The sequence below is a fragment of the Copadichromis virginalis genome, linkage group LG9, assembly GCF_057382275.1.
Source record: "Copadichromis virginalis isolate Kocher_CV1m ecotype Utaka linkage group LG9, C_Virginalis_male_GT1.1, whole genome shotgun sequence".
NCBI lineage: Eukaryota > Metazoa > Chordata > Actinopteri > Cichliformes > Cichlidae > Copadichromis > Copadichromis virginalis.
The window spans coordinates 20176344-20197482 of record NC_140626.1 but is presented as its reverse complement, the minus strand read 5'-3'; the positions used below and the strand labels follow the sequence as shown (position 1 = coordinate 20197482).

Below are 21139 nucleotides of genomic sequence, written 5' to 3'. Positions count from 1 at the left end.
TTTGACTAATATCCCGTTTTCACCACACTTTTCCCCCCCCTCCCCTCGTTTCTCTTTATCGTGTCCAAACTTTTCTCATTCCCATCTCTTTGTCTGCGTGTCTCCCCAGGAACCTGTCTGGGCAGGCAGTGGGGGGTGTCTGCCCCTCAGCCACCTGCTCATGCTGAGCTGGGCAGCACAGAGCTAACAGTGCTCAACTTGCTCAGAGACCGGCGTGACAGCAGCGGCAGCGCCACCAGTTCAGCCTACCTGAGCAGCAGCCGGCGCTCCTCCGGCATCTCCCCCTGCTTCTCCAGCCGTCGCTCTAGCCAGGCTTCCCAGAGCGAGGGCACGGCAGCAGCCGCCCACCACCGCCGCCACCACAACCTCAGTTCCACCGACTCTTACGACCCCATCTCCACCGATGCCTCCCGTCGGTCCAGTGAAGCTAGCCAGTATGGAGGTGGGGTGGGAGGAGGGGGTGGAGGGGTGTTCTCAGTTGGGGGCTGTGGAGGTGGGGGAGTAGTAGGCATTGGGGGAGGAGGAGGGGGATCACGAGGGATGCTCAATTTAACCCCAGCCCAGCACTATCACCTTAAAGCCAAGTATGCAGCAGCAACAGGTGGCCCGCCTCCTACGCCTCTACCCAACATGGAGCGCATGAGCTTGAAGACCCGCATGGCCATGATGGATGAGGGTGGTAGCAACCACTGTTTGCCACCTCTAGTCAGGCCACCTCGCTGCAGTGACGCCACCAGTGGGTACAGCAATGGCTACACGGGACATGCAGGTAATAGGAGGAGGGTCTTCTACCCTGGTGAGGGACCACTGAGTGGAAACCGGAGGGCTAGCGACCCAGTGCGGACGCAGGCTCCTGAAACTTGTAGTTTCCCTCCGGTGCAGCGCTTCAGCAGCCTTAATAACCTCCACCCTCTTCCGCCTCTTGCTCTGCACTGTACGCCTGAGTCTCGAAATTTGAACCTACAGAACTACACGCGCTCAGAAGGCAACCTGCACAGAGGCCTGCAGCACTCACCATACACCCCTAGCATTGCGGAACAAGCGGCCTTAGAAGCTCTGGCAATGGAGGACAATGGGGAGGCTGAGCTGTTGCTTGGGGATGAGGATATATTACCAGATGATCTGGTGCAGTATCTCCACTCCCAAGTTCAGTTGGACAATGGCTCCCACATGCACAATGAGGACCAAATAGCTTCTAGCCAAAGGGACACCTCCCACCTATCTATGGAGGAGATAGACCAGATCCAAACTCCGGGGTCAAATACGGCCTTCCCTGGGTCCCATAGTCTTCAGCAGCAGCAGCAACAGTTACGAGAGAGGAAGAGCCCCAGTAAACTTCCCATCCAATGGAATGAAGTGAGCTCTGGGAGTGCTGACAAGTGTCCTCCAAGGGATCAAAACCACCATTCGCAGTGTAGAAGGTGGCCTAGCACAGAACACGGGCCTGTGTCTGCACCTTTTGGCAGGTTTGGAAACATGGTTATTCAGCAGCAAGTACCCGTTGATTTCCAGAACAGTTGCGCCCAAGCTAATCAGTCTCAAAGTGCTTGCTGCGTAAACCCTGGAGTGAAGCTAGAGACATCACCTAACTCCTGCTTGGAAATGAGAGGTACTGGTCAAAACTCTACAAACAACTTTAATAGGTCTAATTTTACACAGATCAGCAATGGACCTTTTCCCCAGGGCTTCAGAGAGCAGGCCTCCAACGGATTTCAAAAACAGAGCCACTTCCATCAGAAGCACAACAGCAGCTCTTGCCAGGTAGGAAACAACCTAATCCTTAGCAGAGCCTCCATGGATTACCTCCCCAGCCTCTCCCAGGGGTCTGCTCTTCATCACAATCGCCCGGTACATGTTCCTCATCCACCAATCAACAGGAACTTGGGCAGAACCCAGCAATACCTCAGTCCCGGGAGCACCAATGAAAACGAATCTTGCGTCACTCAACAAGCACAACTGCAGAGGAGTGGCGAGAGCTGCTCCCTTGCGAATCAAGTTTCTGGGCTGAAGCTGGAGTCCCAGGATCATGGATACTTAGAGCAGGGCTTTGTTGACTGCCCCTCTTACGAACCAGCAGATCATAAGACCTCCACATTCCATGTTCTGGAAGATCAGTGCTTGTTGGACTCCATAGCTGCATCTGAGGGACAAGGTGGTGGAAGCGGCAACGGGGTTTCGGTTGCTCTTCTCTCCCCTGGTGCAGATCAGGTGACCAGCACAGTGGACGGTAGTGTTCCCGGTGTATTAGATGAAGGGGTAAGTCTGGACTTCGGTGCCATGCTGGAGGATGGCTATGACCAGGGCAGCTTGGTCTCAGGAGCGTTGAGTCCCTCCGTCTTCCAGGGTCTGTCCAGGACCTCCTCACGCCTCACCACCCCTCGGGCATCTGCTGCCTTCCACAGTGTGGTCCCTGGCCTAAACAACATGGCCATCGGAGATATGAGCTCTCTCCTCACCACCCTTGCTGAGGAGAGCAAGTTCTTGGCTATAATACAGTAGCTGCTCTCTGCTTTCTCCTCCCGTAGAAAAATAAAGGAAAAGGAAGAGGAAAAACTCTGGTGTATGTGAAGACAAAGTTAAAAGCGGTAATTATGAGAACTTTATGTACTTAGAAGTGTTCTGAAACAGGCAGTTGCCAAGCCCTTGCTTTTTTATTTTGTAAAAATGTCATCCTACAAAGAAACGGGATGTGTCAAAAATTGTGTATAAATAAATAGTTATATTCCTTTTCTGGAATGAAGGCTATTTTTGGAAGCCCTTCTCTTTGTAAAACTACGTGATGGTGAGCAAAAGCTCACGCCCTTGAATCAGTATTCTGTGTATTGTTACTGTTTTTGCTGTACGCCCTGTCGGTAAAAAAATAAATAAAATAAATGCATGTACTCAAGTGAAACATTTAACACTGTCTATACGAGTGCATAGACTAGCCCACGTGCCCACGTATCAGTCGTGCACCGCTCCCACTGGTACAAAGCAGATGAATCCATTGTCATCATAGGAAGTGAGACACGGGTCATGAATTCAACAGGCCCCGAAAGCAACTTTATATATCATAGGTTTTAACAAGTGGTATATTTACATTTGTTGTTACGTTTTTGTTTGTACGTTCCTTTTGCGAAGCTGTAAATGTTTCAGTGCTTCTACCAAGTTTTGCCAAGTGGTGTTTTTCCTCGACACGGTATCGAGTCCAAAACGCGGACCACACATCCGAGTCTTCAAGGCGCCGTAGATTGTTGTCTACTTAATATCTAAATGGCTTGATTTTGTTAGTCTGGTAAGGTACTCACAAGTGTATATAACTGTTTTTATATTCTGTTTGTTTTGTTGACGTTGGATTGCACGGTTGTTCGAAGCTGATGTGTAAATGGACTTTCTCTCCTTGATTTGGTGCTTTTTTTTAAAGAAAAACAAAAGAAATAACAAAAAACGAAAGATGCTTACATGGATTGATTTGAGTACTTTCTATGGTTTTGAATTGTCTTAATAACTGATGGCAGTCCACAGCACACAGCGTTTTCCGCTCCCAATGAAAAGTGCTGTACAGTGACGTGTTTTGTTTTATAGGAAATCATGCGTATCGTTCTCTCCAAAGCTCTTAAATTCAGAATGTGTACTGCCATTAAGTATTGCAGTGACTTTGTCAACAGTGTTAGTATTGCCTTGCAGTCTTGTGTGACTGCACACAGAATATCGAGTAGTTTACCTTTTACTCTGCATCAAAGCGGTGAGGTACAAACTGTTTTATTGTTTTTTGGTACTTTTTTGGTCATTTTTGTAGCTGTGCATTGATGGTGTTTACTTTCTTTGGTTTTGTTGTGTGTTTTTTTTTTCTTCTTCATTTTTTCAAAGAAGTAGAAATCATTTCCCTTTGAAAGAAGGAAATTTCAGAGGTATGTGCCTTATATGTATCTGCCTGTCAGAAAAGAAAGAGATCACTGCCAATCTTCCATTGTGAATTATGAAAAGAATAAAAAGTAAACATGTAAAGTGTCTTGTGGGGTCTGAAAAAAAGAGAAAAATCACAGAACATTTATATAAGAAAAGTCTGGATATCAGAAAAGTTGAGATTTGCGAAATGCATTCTACTTTTCTTTTTTTTTTCCGTTGTTGTTTTCACATTTATTGTGCTTTTATATATATATATTGTAAATACATTACTCATGCTGTAGTTTTAGCAGAGGAACTAGGGCAGGGGATATCCTGGGCCAATACAGAACTGACTTTGATAGCAGGGATTCCCAGGCCCTGGGCAGAGGCCAGGCAGATCTGGCTCAGAGCGGAGCTTCAAGTGCCCAGCGCTGCCCCTCTGCCAGAAGAGCCACTTTGCTCTTTTATAACTGACTACAAATGTTTGTATGGTTTTAATAAAAATGGAAATTATATTTTAAGTGTCTTCCCTTCTTTATACTGCGGTTTTGATATTATATGAAACATATTGCTTTGAACTCTGTGCCTGTTTTCATAAAGACACAAACCCAAGATAAGAAACCGAGCTACTTCAGCAACTCTGCACACATCCACCTCAATTTACTATAAATCAAAGTCACTAAAAGGAACAATATTGTGCAAGTTTATTTAAAAAAAAGAAGAAAAAGACTGCAAGATACAAAATAAAATAGTCTGATGCTACTTCAGACTACTGTGTGGAAATATTCTGCCATTAAAAGTAAACACAATGTTCCAACATGAGTAAATTCATTTAGAGAAGCGCGAGTGTTCCTGATGCCCTCTTTTCAACAGAGACTACACTGTAAGGTTGGAGCTCATGAAGTTGATGGATATAAATTACATGTTTGGTTACATATTCACATTAAAAGCAGTCACGTCCTCATCTATGTTGAGATTAAAGCCAGCAGGTCTATAGCCCACGTCTATTTACAGGCCATCAGCTCCAATCAGAAGTCCTTTTAGTGTGAGCACAGTGAGATCTTGCATCACTTCCACCCCCCCCTCTCTCTCTCCCCGCCTGACTTTCCAGAGCGAGAAAAAAAAAATCGGAGTCTTTTCTAAGCGAGACTCCCATTATGCTTTTAAGGAGCTCGACACAAGTGCAATCATACAACGAGAACGAAGGCTACGGTTAGACTGCGGAGAGGGAGAGCAAGAGACCTTTAAATTGTTCCAATGGGATACAAGATGGAGCGCTTTTACTTTTGATGCTCAGAGGCTGCGGCTGTCTCAACAATTTTTTCCTTCCCTCTCAAAAAAAAAAAAAAAAAAAAAAAAAGGAAGCTTGCCACCTTTTCCAACACCCCCTTTGCATCCTTAAGAGTTCACTTAGCGGAGACGGAGGATCCTGTGAAGTAAGACACCCCCCCCCTCTCCATTCTCAATTCTGTTCATGCATCTCTACACCAGAAAAGCCATTAAAATTATGGATAAACAAGCTGAACAGTGCTACATCACATTCAAATGAAGAAAGGGTGTTTGGTATACAATAGGAAACATTTTATTACTAAAAACTTCTTATACTGAAGGTGCTCTTTCAGCAGCGTTTCCACAACTATTCTTTATTGAAATCACAAGATTTTTTTTTTTTTAACCACTTACTTGAAACAAAACAAATCATACATGAAATGACAGTAACTATGGACTATATACAACAGTGGAAGAGAGGTGGGGTTGGCTTCAATCGGCCAGCATTGTTTGGTGTTTTAACACACTAGGCTCGTACAGGAGGCACTTGAATGTGAGAGCCTTAAGAGCCACGACCTAGCCAGAGTGCTGGAGGGAGAGGAAGGTTAAAAATGGAATCGACCGGCAACAGAAAACAATGACTACCTGCTTTAAAAATTAAGAAAAAACAAAAACTTTTTGTAAGGAGTCCATAATATGCATCTATTCCTTCAGCTCAGACCTCGAGACCCGAGGACTGGTTAGTGGTGGAGCGGGGAGGTTGTCGTCGTCACATGTGGGACACTGATGCACATACAGAGCATTTTTACAGGCCTGCACCACGCAAATCTATAGCACAAAGGGTGCACATTCAAAAGCATGCATCGCCCCACAATGAGCAATGTGGTTATAAAAGAGGAAAGGTGTGTTTATGTTAGGACGTCTGCAACTACGACAAAATTCAACTGTCTGCTGCTCGAGATTGTTAATGCAATAGACATACACAGTATTTACAGGAATCATATTTTTCTTTTAAACATCTGTTTCTCCGATGCCAGTTAAATTAAAAAAAGAAACTGTAACTCATTGGATATCAGGGAAAAGTTTACAGTGACAATTGAAGAAAAAAAAACAAACCTATGTTTTCAAGAATGGCTACCATTTCAATGATCTATTTACAATAAAACACAATTATGCATCCATAAACAAAATGAAGCTGAGGACGAAAAAAAAAAAAAAAACCCATGACATTCTGAACAGTCTGTGAGTTGTCTGCCTCACTGCAGAGTTCCCGTCAGAGCAGGTTTAGTGGTTGGCTCTGTCTGTGTTGCTCTGGGAGTGTATGGTGTTCAGCGTTTCAGATCTTCTCCTGGATAAAGGGGTGCTGCAGAGCCTGGTTGATACTGATGCGCTTGGCTGGGTCCAGCATCAGCGTTCCATCCAGCAGGTCCTTCAGCTGCATTACCTTCTTCCTCTGGTCCTCAGGCAGCCGCTGGCCTCCTATCATGTCTGCCAGCAGGTCTTTGGTGGGGTTGATGGTGCTCATCACTGTCACCTTCTCCTAAAGGCGTTGAGCAACAAAAATATAAAACTTTTAAAACTGCTATTAAAATAGAGGGACATGTAAAAAAAAAGAAAAAGAATGGTTTAGAGGCAAGAAAGAACACCTTACCCTTTCAGTCACTTTGTCTACTTCAATGTACAAGAAGTTCAAATTCTGATCGAAGTGCTGGTCTTTGAACAATCCTTTACGGATCATCTGTGGAAAGAATCCAAAACATTGCATCAGTCTTCTTGAACAGTGCACAGTAGAGCAACACATCTCCCTTCATCTAGAAAAGGGGAAACAATCACTAAAGGAACTGAAATTATATGATGCAATTTCACCTTGTTGGGCATCTTGCCCTTGAGGTCCATAGCCAGCTTGAGCATGTGATTGTTGGAAGATCCAGGAAGCAGGATTTTGCCTGTGTAAAGCTCGTACAGAGTGCAGCCGACGGACCACATGTCGATGCCATAGTCGTACGGCTTTCCTATGACTGAGGAAGAAATTATGAGCAAACTTCAAATTTAAAACGAGCTGATTAATGGTGAATATTTAAAGAAAAGAATAAATAGTGGTACTTACTAATTTCTGGAGCCCTGTAAAATCTGCTGACCAGATATGGTGTGATGTCATTGTCAGCAACATGTGACGCCGAACCAAAGTCACACAGCTTCAGGATGGTCTTTGACTCATTCACCTTTTAAAGACATGAATAGAAATCACACGTGGCACAACTACTTTGGTCATTCTGTGAGCCGATTTAAGATGACTGAGCATTTGAGTCATACCAGGATATTATCTGGCTTGATGTCGGCGTGGAGGATGTTGCATCGTTTGAGCAGCTTGAGAGCCAAGAAGAGCTGCTGGCTGTAGGAACGCACAGCTTTGATGTGAAGCCCAACATCTTTACCGTACTTCTTCAGCACCTCTCGCAAATTCATGCTACAAATGAAAAATTTACAAACTCATGAATTATGCTGAGGTAATTGATGAAAAGCACACCTTTCAAAATATGATGAAAATGAATGTGATGTCCTCTCTCTGAGTACCTTAGAGGCTCAAACACCAAACAAAGATGCTGCTTGTGGTAAAAGTGCCTGAAAAGGCGCAGGCAGTGGAACTTGTCATCGGGATCAGCGTCATTCAGCTTCTTGAGGAATTCCAGCTCTTTTAATCCGGTCTTGTGCCTGTTCAAACATACATCTTGTCAGGAGTGAAGCCATTACGGTATTTAAACAGATCAATAACTTTCACATATGAAATGCTGGCATTCATGGGAAGACTCACATGAGCTCGTTGTTTCGGATGATCTTGATTGCCACCTCCTGGCCGGCTCTGGCAGTGTCTCTGGCTCTGATCACATTGCTGAACACACCTTGTCCAGTGTAGCCATACACGTCGTAACGTTTGTCCAGCGTCTCCCCGATGTTCACTCCTAAACAACAACACAATTTACAAATGTGTAAAATGACTGAGACGAAGTCTCTCGTTGCACTTAAAAACAAACTTTGATGTGCGACGAACGCAAACAGGCTACAACCTTCATTCCTGGTGACATTAAACAAGCATAAAATGTCACCTTAACCTACAGTTAACAGAAAGGAAACACTTACGGTAGTAACCCTCAGCATCAGTCCAGTTGTCCCTGAGGTTGGGGTTCTCCTTGAAGTCCTTTCCTACACCTGCTGCTCTCATCCTGGCACTCTGCAGAAACAGCATGAAAAAAAACAGAGGTCAGTAATTCACTGGTGTGCCTCAATAATTTACACTCTTCTGAAGAACGACACAAAGACACAAATTAAAAATAAGTGAAGATTTTAAGATGCCCTACTGAGCTCAGTATTTAAATACTTACGTCAAAGTCTGCAGCAAACATGTCATCTGACTCGGTAAACATGTCTGGAGCTGAAGGCTTCTTCGGGTTAGATCCTGAGACACACAACAACAACAACAACAAATTATACCAGCAAAAGATGAGTTTCTGCTCATTCAGCATGTTGTAAAAAACAGTATATCTGGAACTTGTGTTTGATTCACATACTCTGCAGAGATCAAAACATGCTGCAGGTGGCAGAGACACCAGGCTTTGGATTACAAGCCAGCAACTGAATGAACACATGACAGAAAGAAACAAAATTAAAATCCCTGCATCACAAAACGCTGCATTTCTCACACAAACGAGCCACCAAATACCCTTTTAGACATGTGTACTTCCTGTACTGGACGTTTTTTAACATGCCCCTGTGTTAAAATGAAAATACCAAATTGTTCCAAACTGCAGGGAAGCAATATTAATGCAGCGTCCTAGCTCCAATTTCAAGTAATGTAAAAACGCTTTTTAATCACATTTCACGTTTATAAACTTGATTTGATTCATTTCTGCTGAAGGGACCGTGACAAAACCAAAAGAAAGAAAGAAAAAAAAAACAAAAAACTGAAAAGTGCCATTTTGCTTTCAACAAAAATCACAGCCAGAAAACTGGGAACAGGCTGTCCAAAAGATTGCCATCTCTGACAGAAGGAGCTTTTAACTGTTAGGTTTCATCTCTCCGCCATGCTCACAGAAGACTGTGCTCTTCAGTGATCAAGTGGGCACAGGCAGCGACTCAAATCTCTTTTCAGAAAAATTTCAAAGGCTTAAGTGAGGGGTGGAAGTAAAGGAAGGACAGCGCAGAACAGTCTGTCGTTACCTGGGTCAAGCTGTCGCCTTTTTGCTAAGATAACACATGAAGGCACGTTTGTATTTGGCCTAAAACTGACCATTTTAAACGAGCTCTGTGTTTGTTATGTGTTTTCAGCGGTCACTGGTATTTAAATTTGGATTCTTCCGCTTCATATGCAAAACAAAAAACAAACAGTCGCAAAGACCAAATGCGTTGATTTAAACTGGTGGGAAATGCAATGCATTTCATATGTTAGCTATGGCAGAATCAAAACAATACAGATGGGGTCTCCCACTTTTAATTCATTCATTCTGCCTGTTTAACTTTATAATAAAATTCAGGAGCACATAAAGGAAGAGAGTATACTTTGTAGGATGTCAGGTCAGTATGCAGTGATGTAGTATGGCCAAGGACACATCAAAGAACACGCTGCTAAAAACAAGTGGCTCTAACACACCCAGACCTCCTGCAGTTCAAGCAATCAGACATTACTGTGTCCTGAATGCATTCACTTCTGTGCTTAAGCTGTCCACTTATGCTCAGATCAGCCAAAACACCTGCCAGTGTCAGGTGCGAAAAAGTAGATTTCAACCTCTGCAGTAGTTCTGGAAATAACATTTCAGCTAAAAAACATAAATAAAATACTAATAACAATTAAAAAAAAAAAAAACTCTCAAAAGGCTTCTGCTTGCTCTTATTGTGACAAGCAGGTAATAGGGTAACATACAAGAGTCTTTAAGAGATTCAAGTCCTTCTCCATGCTAACAAGGAGAAGGAAAAGAACATATCTGCATCCTCCTATAATCCATTAGACTATTTTAAAGAGATCCCCTGAATTTGCAGCCAACCAGGATGCTCACAGCTGACAGTGTGGTTCATTCAGTTGGCCTTGTATGCTAACAGTCATCATTCTGATTGGAACATTACCATCTTTCTCCTGGGCGATGAGGTTGTGCTTGGCTTTGATGCTGGCCTCGAAGGTGTTAACGTTCTCGCGCTCGTACTCCTTCACGTCTGCGGCTACTCGCTCCAAGATGTCATCGGGTGAGGGCGAACGGCTACGCGTGCTGCTCTGGGGGCTGCTGGGCTCTGACGTCTGATTGGTGTCCTCGTTCACGATTTTGTACTTCTGTAAAGTGGAAAGAACAGCTGATGTAAGAAGGTCACTCATCAAATCCACTTATAGAAGTTACAAAAATTCCAGACATGAATTAGCGTGGGTATAAACAGACCTGGACGATGGCCATGCGCTGTTGGCGGCGCTGCTCAATGAGAGCTTCTTCATCTATCTCCTCACCATCAAAATCCTCCAAACTGCAAAAACATGCCAGAAATTAAAATTACAAAGGAAACACTTTCCTGTTAACGACTAAGCAACAAATCGTGCCCTGATGCATTAATGTGAAACAGGATATGATATCAGCTACAGATCATGGACGTCCTCAAAGACGAGATGGTAAAAATTGTCTTATTTCTAATCAATATCTACAAATGCTAAGGACTCAACTTTGTTTTGATTCATTAGTGCCAGCATTAATTCACCAAAAGCAGTTGATATGAATGGCTGCAGAGACGTACCACACCGTTTCACAGCAAATTTGAACTCTGTATGGTGAACCCGATCGGATCTTAGTTTTTATATCACTTTTACTTACACTTCTTCCTCTGAGGACTCCTGATCGACTTTCATGCCTTCTGAGAGACTTCCCTTGAACTTGTCTTCATCTCTGTTGCGTCGTCTTCTTTCCCGATCGCGGGACATTGAGCGTCGATACTGTCGGAGTCGACCATATCGGTCTCTCTCCCCAGACCTGTGAGGCACAGACGTGATGACAGGAATCATTATTTACTTCAAAAAGAAAAGAGGGGGGAAAGGTACTAGCAGACAGGGATATAAACAGAATTCATATCTAAACAACTGTTGGACCACCAAAAACTAATTAGAGAAACACAAGAGTTCTCCAGCGACTTTTGAGAACTGCTTTGTTGTGACTTGGGATAATGTCTTCTGTCACATGTAGACAAGTTGAGTGAAAAGTGAGCGGCCATCACCTCCGTCTCAGTGGAGACCTGCTCCGTCTGCGGGGGGAAGAGCGGGAGCGGCGGCGTGGCGATGGGGACCGTCGTCTTAGAGGCGAGCGACTCATCCTGCGGCGAGACGATGATCTCGGACTGGTATCACGCGATCGGTCTCTGCCTGGTCCAACATCTGCCCGAGAGCGCTTCCTGGAAGAACATAAAAAATAATATTTCAAAATCTGTCATAACTTTACTTTTGCGCCTTCAAGACTTTTTTTTCTCCGCAACTTTGGATCAGCATTTAAACTAAGTTAAATATATCATTATCTTCCAGTTTACAAAAAAATAAATAAATAAATAAATCTTTAGCTTTTATAAATGAACACTCAAATATTTTACATTTTTGCAAACTCACTTTTATTCATCTGAAACTGAAAGACAATTCTGTCATCTGTCACAATCAGCTTATTATGGGAAACGTTGGAAAAGCCAGAGGTGTGCACTAACCTCAGTGGTGACTCCTGTCTCTCAGCATCTCGCCTCCTGACCTCTAGTGAGCGGCTACGGCGTCTCTGGGGCGAGAACCTAGTTCTGGATGGAGAGTGGCTCTGTTTTGATATCCTTTCTGAGGCACTAGCCGAAGGGTAGCGGGCATCTCTATGGCGAGGGGAAGCGCTGCGTTTCCTTGCAGGGCTGTGAGCCCCTCGTCTATGAGGGGAGCGGTTTTCCTTTCCTAAAGAAGTGTCCTTGGATGGTGACTTGGCTGGCCGTTTGTCCCGGTCAGCGTCTGAGCGACTTGGCCGTTCTCGTCCAGGCGATCTGGACCGTCGGCTCACTCTTTCCTGGTTGGGTCTGTCATCCCGCTGCGGAGAGGACCGTTTATCAGTGCGGCCGACTTTCTGCTCTCCCCTGAAGCTGGAAGGAGAGTTGGACTTCCTTCTCTCCTTGGACCTATCAGTGCTGTGTGAACCCTTCCTGTCTTTTGACCTGCTCCTTCCTCGCCCTCTGTCTTTTACACCTGTGTCCTTGGTGCTTTTGGTCACCTTGTCCTGCTTAGACTCCTTGGCTAGCTTGTCTGCAGACTTACTCCGACTACGGCGTTTGGAGCTAGACTTACTGCCCTCTGTTGAGTCCCGTCTAGATTTGCCACTTTTTCCTCTGGGTGATATAGGTTTACCTGAGCTGCCCCTTTGTCGTGGTTCTCCATTTCTGAACCTTGCATCTCCATCCTCTTCAGATCCAGAGTTATACCCCTGAAGGATCAAACCCATGCCAGACTGAACTTTTCCCTCCATCAACTGGCTGTCAAGTTCAGCTTTGATCATGGCCCTCTGTTTCTCCAAATCCTCCAGCAAGGCCCTGTCATCCAGACTTGGATTTCCAGAAGAAGGAGAAGATTCAGCTTTTCTATGAGTAGAGGAGCCAAAGAGGACAGCGGCAGAGGGAGAGGAGCCCTCTTTGCGTTTGTGTTTCCTATGTTTGTGACGATGCTTGCGTTTGCGGTCCTTGTCCTCATCAGAGGCATGTTTGTGCTTTTTGTGCTTACTGCGATGCTTGTGTTTTTTCCGCTTGTGTTTACCGCTACTGCTGTGATGTTTGGACCCCTCCTCTGTCTTCTCGCCATTAGTTTCAGCCTCCTCCTAGGATGTGAACATACCAGGATAACAATCAATTTAGTTGACAGATGATCTCTGTAATTCTTAGTTATGGTGTAAACAGATATAATCTTGTTTTCTTTGAGTTTTTACCACCTAACCAACCTAGACTGTATTCAGAATGACTGATGTAGACAAAAAGTGTTACTAAATTTTGGTAAAAGTTGATCCTACAGCAAGTTATAGTAGCACAGTTTGGTATAGTCTGAGTTTTGTGTTAAAAGAGATGACACCACTTGATGGCATTTAGGTCCTCACATTGTCAAGCCCTACCTCCTCCTCCTCCTCTTCAGATATGTCGCCGCTGTCCTCATTTCCACTTCGTTCATGGCTTTCCAGATCTTGCTTCCTGTTTCAAAAAAAAAATATTTAATTGCTTTAGTGCTAAATTATTTGGCTGACTGAAGTCAAAAGGAAACAAAGGTCTAAAAAATAGACACAACTGTGTCAAATATTGTTTTTGGACTGGTAGTAGGAACACACGACCATAGCAATGCCTGACCCTGAATGCAACTGATAACATCCCATAAAATGAGACGCACAGAGTTCTGCCATCTGTCCAAAATACTGACAGGTGCTTAAGTTTAAGTGTCTGGGATATAAAACACTATGATAATCAACTAAAAATTTCAGTTACACATCAAATCTTCTTGTGGCACTATTATTTTTTCCCCTTTAAATCTGGAAAAATAGGAAACTCTGTCCAATTATTATTTCTTTAATACACAATGAAGTGAACACGATTTACAGTAACAAACATCATACAACGTGATCAGTAGTTTTAATTTTAATACATGTACATAAAAAGATCATAAAGATAGCTATTCTTTCCTCGAGGTAACTTGCAGTCATTGTGAACATTTAGTCTAAAAATCAGTTCATAGCTTACACAACATTCATTTCCGAGTTTAACCCATCATCGCCCGAAGTGTACCATTTTAGGTAAGCGTAAGGTGTTTAACATCGGGCATACCGGGATTATATAACGTGGTCAGTTTAGCATGAAGCTGTAGAAACACTGATCAGAATCGCTCGTTGATGAGAGAGTGACACTCGGTAAATCCACGTGTAACCTTCACTTGCTCCCTCTTTCTCCGAGCGAGACCGCCAAGATGATTTTCACTCATTAGCTCTGACATGCTAACCGTCTTTAGCAAAGTTAGTGCTAAGCAGCTACATCCACTGAATAATTTTTGCTATGCTAACTTACATTACATGATAGCTGCTTGGGAGCGAGTACAAACCTTACACTGCGTGTGGCTTAGCAGGTACACTTTATTGAGGCAAATACACACAAACGCGGATGAGGTACACTTCTACATGCTATCACCGAAACTTAGTGCTAGCCGCGCTGAAGAACATTAGCTAGCTAGCCAAGAACGTTAGCCTATCGTGAGCATGCCCCGGCAACAACGTGAACTTGCTACTCCGTTAGCCCCGGCAATGATAACACTTCCCTTCATATTCGACCTGAAAGAGGCCTATAACTTACTGCCACAAACTTTAAGTATCTGTAATTTAATAACTTACACGTGCTCGTTGCCATTATTCATTCTCCTGGACGAGATCTCCATCTCAACGTCGGCCATTTTCCTCAGCTGAGGGGGCTTTTTCTTCTTCGGCTACTTTCTCCACATGGGTACAATGATATCAAAATACTGACACGTTCCTCTGGTGTTTTGGCGGCGCATCGCAGTCAGAATTTGTGCACTGAAGTCTGTTCTTTGTCCACTAGAGTGTGTGCTTGTGTAACTTGAAATTTTCATATTAGCCACTTACGTCTTGATGCATGCTCAATCATCCAGGTAAGTAACGTTTACCTAAGTAAGTGACTTCTTCGAAGAAGTCACTTGGATGAGTGACGAAACGTTTCTCCCACAAAACGCTACGTCCAGATGAACAGAATCAACTTTTGGAGATTAGCCACTTACATTACACACAGACACCCCCTGCCTGAACAACTGCCAAATTAAAATATTTATAAATTTTTGGTAATTATGTCAAATTTTTCACCTACTAAGTATCTCGAAATTTCAAATTATTTCTGAGTGAAAAAATTGTAATAAGCAATTTGAAATGTAAAATTATTAACCAAAGTTTTTAAGTTGCAAATGTTGAAATTTCGTGTTATTATCTTAAAATGTCGAAATGCTAACGTACAAATGGAAAAATTGCAGAGTAAGATAGTGTTCTGAGATACGCAATTCAAGATATTAAGTGATTAACCAGAAATTTTAAGGTGCGTTACTCTAAATTTATATTTACTGTTTGTGTACTGTATGTGTTGTCCTGTATGTATATTTAAAGCGAGAGAATAGCTCTTTTAGCCAGTGTGACTGTTTTTAATGTGGCTTTTAATGATCTGCTATTTTGTATTATTCACACGTTTGTGCTCACTTGTCTGTATGCAATATAGTATTTGTTTTTTACTTGTTATATTATTATGTGTCGTATTAGCTTTTGCTGCCCTATTGGCCAGGCCTTTCTTGGAAATTAGATTTAAATCTCACCTGGATAAATAAAGGATAATAAAGACAAATGTATAACAAATACCCCACGATGTCCTTGATCTTATTTGAATTTTCGTATTTTTTCTGTATAAATAGATGGGCGACCTGAAGACTTGGATACAGGATTTTAAATGACCACATTGGCTATAGAAAGACTGAAAACATAGTCGTGCAAAGGACATGCTGTTGGAGCCTGTTCGGTCTGCTTTTACCACACGATGGCTCACGAGGTTAATTACAGGTGGATCATCTGTAGTGGTTCATGTGGTTGCTGAAAACCCCTCGTGCGCATCATGATTGCGCACCTCAGTGTGCGCCAATATTCAACAGAATGACACATGAATGATTACAGTTTTATCTCCAGTGCAACATTTTAACAGCAATGATTTTGCGGAAGTTACTTAGTATTATTGTGGTAAAAATAGAACAAGTAAAAGCGTGTCACTGTGTGATACTTGAGTTCTTTGCCTGAACTTCATTGCCTTTTATTTACAGTATCCTCAGGTCATTGGTCAGGTTCTTGTACCTTAGAGGAATGTGCTTTTTGTGTGAGCTTGTTAAGCCACTTAACACTGACCTACGAATCATCCAAACATAAAAAGACACATAGCACAAGGGATGAACCAGTATAGTGCCTACACATGACAGACAACTTAGCAAAGATATTTCCATACATCCTAGCAAACAATACAGAAATGTTCAGCGGTTCAACACTTCTACACACTTCTATAAATAGCCTTTTTCTTATGGTAGTCATCAGACCTGGAAAAACAAGAACAAGTCCAGTATCAGAAAGTGGTAATCCTTCTGAAAAGGGGAAAAACAGCATGTGACTCTGAAAGACAGAGTTAAAAAAAAACACCAAACACCACATCTGCTTTATCGTGTTGCCTCATACAAAATGCAAAATAAGGTCAGACAGATCTGAGACATCATGTTCGCAACACAAAAAGTTGCGAGCTGTTCGGCGCACAGCTCTGTGAAACCGCATGACTTTCACGGATGCAAGCGCATTCAAGGGCTGGGCATTATCCACTTGTGACAGTTTTATATCAAGCAGTAAATTGTGGTATTGTGAGACACCTGTGGCTGCTCCACAACAGTGACGAAGTAATGGAAGCATGAAGACATAACGGCATTAATGCTGACATCCTGGCAGATGGGATGAGATTTTCTGGCAAATGATGATACTGCAGATGGTACTATTATCATCATGTGTTTGATGACATCTTGATTTGTGTATGTTTGAGTACTCTGAGATTTTGTTTACAAGTACAACAAGCATATACCGAAAAATACCCAACGCGACTTGAGTTTTACTGGAACCCCTCTCACGTAAATCCACACTGTATGTACAGAGTATAAACACACAGAGCCTCGGGATGTAACTCACAGCCTGGGCCTTCTGCCGTGCAGCCTATCTCAGATTTATATGGTAAAGTTGCAAGCTGGAGGTCTCACAACTGATTAAAGTCTCTTTCACAGAGACATTAGATATTCCATTAGTTCACAGCCCCATCCCAGTGTGCCCAGTAAATCATGGCAGTATACAGTACGAGGCAAATGTTGTATACTCCATTCTGCCGTGCAATCTAAAGACCAGTCTGTCTTACATTGTATGATTTATGAGGTGTGTAACTACTTATATTGTGTAAAGCTTGAAGTTCTTGCCTAAAATAATTTCTGACACCTGCGTTTCATCAATATCATTTATCTTTTTTTACTGTATTCATTTGACTTAACAAAGCAGCTTAAGAACATTTAGTTTTAAGATACCAGAGTGTCCATAAAACTATGTTGTCAGGCCTTGTTCAGATGCAGGAAACTTTATTTTAACATTTCCTATTTCCTTATTTTAGGTTAAAAATCTGCTTAAATTTTACATCTGTACAACTGTAAATCTAGAATAAATCTGACTTTAATGAGAGCATATAGAACATATAATGTACCGTTTCACTGTTTGGCACAAGTGTCGAATAATAGCAGCAGTAAGCTGTAATGCTAGAAGCATAAGTAATGATTACATACTTTGAGAGAAGGTGCTGATCTCAAGATCCTGTTTCAAGTCGAGAAAGTCCGAAGCGTCCTGGTGATTGCTGCTATATTTCGATCCATACCCATAAATGATGAGACCCTTAATCAGAACATTTGTCACAGAGTTAGAGCCAGATTGGATAGGGCTGTGAACATGCCAGCTACCCAGAGGCAAAGCCAAGATATTGTGAATGTTCCCCAGTGGCTAGCTGCAGTATATGTCAAAATCCTAAGAACCTAAGTTGAACCAGTTCATTTATACCAAATTTGTTTTCCTTCATATTTAGTGATTATGTCTTTTAAAGCTCCAGTCTTCATTTTTCTAGGGATGCTTTTGATTAGCATTTTGATGCTATTTGATCAGCATCATTGTGATTACAGAGAACAACATATGCAAAACAAGCTGCTGATGAAAAATGTGTTTCATCTTGTGAGAATACTTGTTTAAAAGGTCATAATGCACATATGGGCTGATCAACCACATACTGATACATGGACATGTTGTTACCTGTATTATTCTCTGACTCTCTTCCACAGCCTGTCTTTATCCTGTCTTCCTTCTCTCACTTCAGCCGCTCACAGCAGATGGCCCCGCCCCTCCCTGAGCCTGGTTCTGCCAGAGGTTTCTTCCTGTTAAAAGGGAGTTTTTCCTTCCCACTGTTGCCAAAGTGCTTGCTCATAGGGGGTCATATGATTGTTGGGTTTTTCTCTGTATGTATTATTGTAGGGTTTACCTTACAATATAAAGCGCCATGAGGCAATAGTTGTTGTGATTTCACGCTGTATAAATAAAATTGAATTGAATTGTTAGCATGGGTAAAAACTGCACCTTTGCACAGTTATACAATCACTGTGCTTTAAGATCTGCAGCCACATTACTGATGAATGGACATTTCACAAATAAAGGCACACTGACACGGTAGATCTGATTCATGACTGCAACTCGTATTTCCCTGAGAAAAAAACCCCAAGCAGACATTAAGTCTACCTTGACTGTTCAGCTCTCTGCTCGTTGGGCTTTACTGGAGACACAATAAGGACGGAGCCATAAAACATGGGGTCCAACAGATGCTCGCTGAAGACAACCGCAGTCCATTATAGAGCCTGTTAAAGACACTCAGGCAGTTTGCTAACCTGCTGTCACCCTAGCCTTTGCACTCTTCACTGGGTTTTGTCTGCTGCTGCTGCAGACAAAGATAGAGTTATAGCTCAGAATGACTTCCTCAATGTGAAGCTTAGGCAGCTCTTCTAAATAAAAGAAGAACGCCTGCTCCTATCAAGCAGATGTCATTTGTTGCCTGACAGATGTATCCATATTTTTTCTTTCTCGTCTTCTTAACAGTTTTGCTTTACGAGCCTCTTTTGTTTACTTTTCTGAGAGAATAAGGGCTGACAGGCAATTTACAAGGGCAAAGAAGTGGGTTTGGGAGTATGAGCTAAGCATATTCAGTTGATGTTTGCTTTAAAGGATGAGAACAACCAGAAAACCCCCTTCTGAAATCAAAAACAGCTCAGACCAGTTGGGGCAATGGACATTAGGTGTGTTCCACTGTGCACTGCAAATGCCTGATCAGTACTGGGATCTGGAAATCTTGGAATCAGATTTTTTGTGCCGTTTTGGGTGGAGTGCCATTTCCATGGTGTGGGGTGCTTACTTTGCAGTGTTTAGGTGGGTGGCATGTGTCAAAAAGACATCCACATGAATACCAGGAGCCTACTGGATTGAAACAGAAGGAACAGTGTTATTCGTCATTGGTTTCATTTTTAGGTTTATACTAATTTAAATTAAAATCAAGAAAGTCTTGTACCTTCAGCCAGACTGGGCGGTGACTTGAAGTTAATTGTGGACGTTAAGACCATCAGTGTGGGTGCAGGGTGTGGCAGAGAGGAGAATGTCTGTGAAGAGCTAACAAATTAGAAAACAGGAGTTGCAGAAACCCTTAATTTTACTCCTCTCAAGTGCTTAGTTAAGCATAGCTGTAAAATTGCATATGGGTGACAGTCAAAGCCTGTAATGGCGATATTTAAGCAGTGCTGTAGGTCCAACAGCTGCGTCACAAAATAAACAGTGTAAAACCACCCAGGTTACAAAGTGGAACTAGTGTACTGTATCTTATAATACTGCCTAATTCATGTGAATTATTTTGAACCTAAACTTGTATTTATTGGGTGTGATCATCATTTAAAAAGGTTGCAATCACAAGCTCCTTTTCATTAAGGGCGCGTACACGCATTAGATACAACACAGACATGGTAAAACTAAAGTACACCCTCAGATCAATCGATTACACCATGTCATTATTTATTAAACAAAAACCAAGCCAAATGAAGCAGAGCGTGAAAAATAACGTCTTTGTTCACCTCAGGTTGAAGTTACCCAATTTCAAAGCCTTGACAGTTTTTTTATGCCCTCGTTTGCAAAATCTTAGAGCTGACAAATGATGCTCTTTGTTTTTACCGTGTAGTAGTGATGGCCCGCTTGAAGCTGACGCTCCGGAGCGTGTGTCGAAAAAAAACAACACACTGGTTCAGAAGCACTGTGTCGAGGCTTGCTTCGTTTGGCAAAAGTCACGTGACCAGTGACGTCCGAAGCTTCATTACGCACGTAACTGCTTCGGTACCTGATTCAAACAGATATAAGGAAGTGAATCATCCACGGGATTCGTGGAGTGTGTTGATGGTGACAGATAGCGACGAGGTGATCATTCCACTGACAGATATGGAGCCAGCGAGGAAGAGAGGACGTTCTGGCGTGTGGGAATATTTTGAGTTGATTTTGCTCAATTCATTTTATCTGCCGAAGTGAAAAACTTGAAATGTCCAAAATCATGTTTTCATAATGTAAATATCATTACAGCATATGACTTTAGGAACACTTCCATGTGAATTAAAGCTGATGAAGACTACAAAAATGTATTTGGCACTATACGTACATTACATTGCTACACAGTTTAGAAAATCATTTTGTTTATTGTTTTTAGGTGATAGTCTGCAGGACCCAGGAATACCTGCATATCTACCAGCTTGCAGTGTAGTTCCTGCACTCCACAGCCTCTTCTGTTCCATGCAAGTGGATTTTCTCCAGGGCAGGAGAAACTATTTCTAAGAAAAGAAACAGACTCAGCCAGCGCACAGTAACACTAATCCTCTTGTTAACTGTAAATAACAAAAGGGCTACCTTACATAGATCATGTTTTTACTTTGCAAGTTCTTGATTAGGGGTGGGTTTTGATTATCGCTTTTCTGATTACAATCCATGCTAAATTGAAAAAAGTGATATTGATTCATTACAATCCTGTGTCGATTTGTAAATTAACGTTATTATGCCTGAAACGCCAGCATCTCAGGTTAAACCTCACAACATGTCGTCAAACACCATACAGCTAAAACAGTAACTGGGAGCAGGTTTACGGATTCTGCATACAAACGTGAACACAGAGCGCGGACCCGACGCGTCAGAGTCAGATTTTGGTGTGTCGTCGGGTCCGCGCTGTGTTTGCCTCTTTTTTTTTTTCCCGCTGGCTTCTGCAGCTGCAGGTTTCATAACTCTCTGTTTACATCTCTAATTAAGTCTCACATGTGTCAGCTTTCTTTTAA

At 42.5% G+C, this 21139-nt stretch overlaps 2 protein-coding genes across 7 annotated transcripts in view; one reads left to right on the top strand and one right to left on the bottom strand.

The window, feature by feature from the left end:
• The window catches only part of gli3 (GLI family zinc finger 3), a 97053-nt gene extending 92671 nt beyond the window's left edge, over positions 1–4382 (top strand). The window contains exon 15 of the mRNA XM_085468090.1: positions 110–4382. Coding sequence (XP_085324216.1) covers positions 110–2499 — 2390 coding nt within the window. The 3' untranslated portion in view covers positions 2500–4382. The remainder of the gene's footprint in view (positions 1–109) is intronic.
• A 1051-nt stretch (positions 4383–5433) lies between these two features.
• On the bottom strand, positions 5434–20467 carry prpf4bb (pre-mRNA processing factor 4Bb). Of its 6 annotated transcripts, none has more exons than XM_085468092.1 (20): positions 20001–20467; positions 19351–19448; positions 18051–19259; positions 17537–17642; positions 14529–16270; positions 13257–13347; positions 11851–12983; positions 11377–11550; positions 10980–11135; positions 10557–10638; positions 10252–10453; positions 8517–8590; positions 8275–8365; positions 7949–8096; positions 7711–7848; positions 7450–7603; positions 7244–7358; positions 7003–7154; positions 6788–6874; positions 5434–6676 (listed from the first exon to the last, which is right to left on the bottom strand). In XM_085468092.1, the coding sequence occupies exons 5-20, from the start codon at positions 14585–14587 to the stop codon at positions 6473–6475; spliced, it is 3060 nt and encodes a 1019-aa protein (XP_085324218.1). In that variant the 5' UTR covers positions 14588–16270; positions 17537–17642; positions 18051–19259; positions 19351–19448; positions 20001–20467; the 3' UTR covers positions 5434–6472. The 6 variants fall into 6 exon arrangements, with proteins under 6 accessions (XP_085324218.1, XP_085324220.1, XP_085324217.1 ...); XM_085468094.1 differs by having other exon boundaries at positions 14529–17642; positions 18051–18322; positions 19198–19259; XM_085468091.1 differs by having other exon boundaries at positions 14529–17642.
• Positions 20468–21139: the final 672 nt, after the last annotated feature.

Bases quoted from the DNA above. Each gene is read 5' to 3' on its own strand.
- prpf4bb (XM_085468091.1), bottom strand. From the start codon at position 14,587: ATGGCCGACGTTGAGATGGAGATCTCGTCCAGGAGAATGAATAATGGC. The intron at 11,551-11,850 runs GTTAGTGCACAC...ATGTTCTTCCAG, and splicing joins AGACAGGAGTCACCACTGAG to GAAGCGCTCTCGGGCAGATG. The intron at 10,454-10,556 runs GTCTGTTTATAC...TCCACTTTACAG, and splicing joins AGCGCATGGCCATCGTCCAG to AAGTACAAAATCGTGAACGA.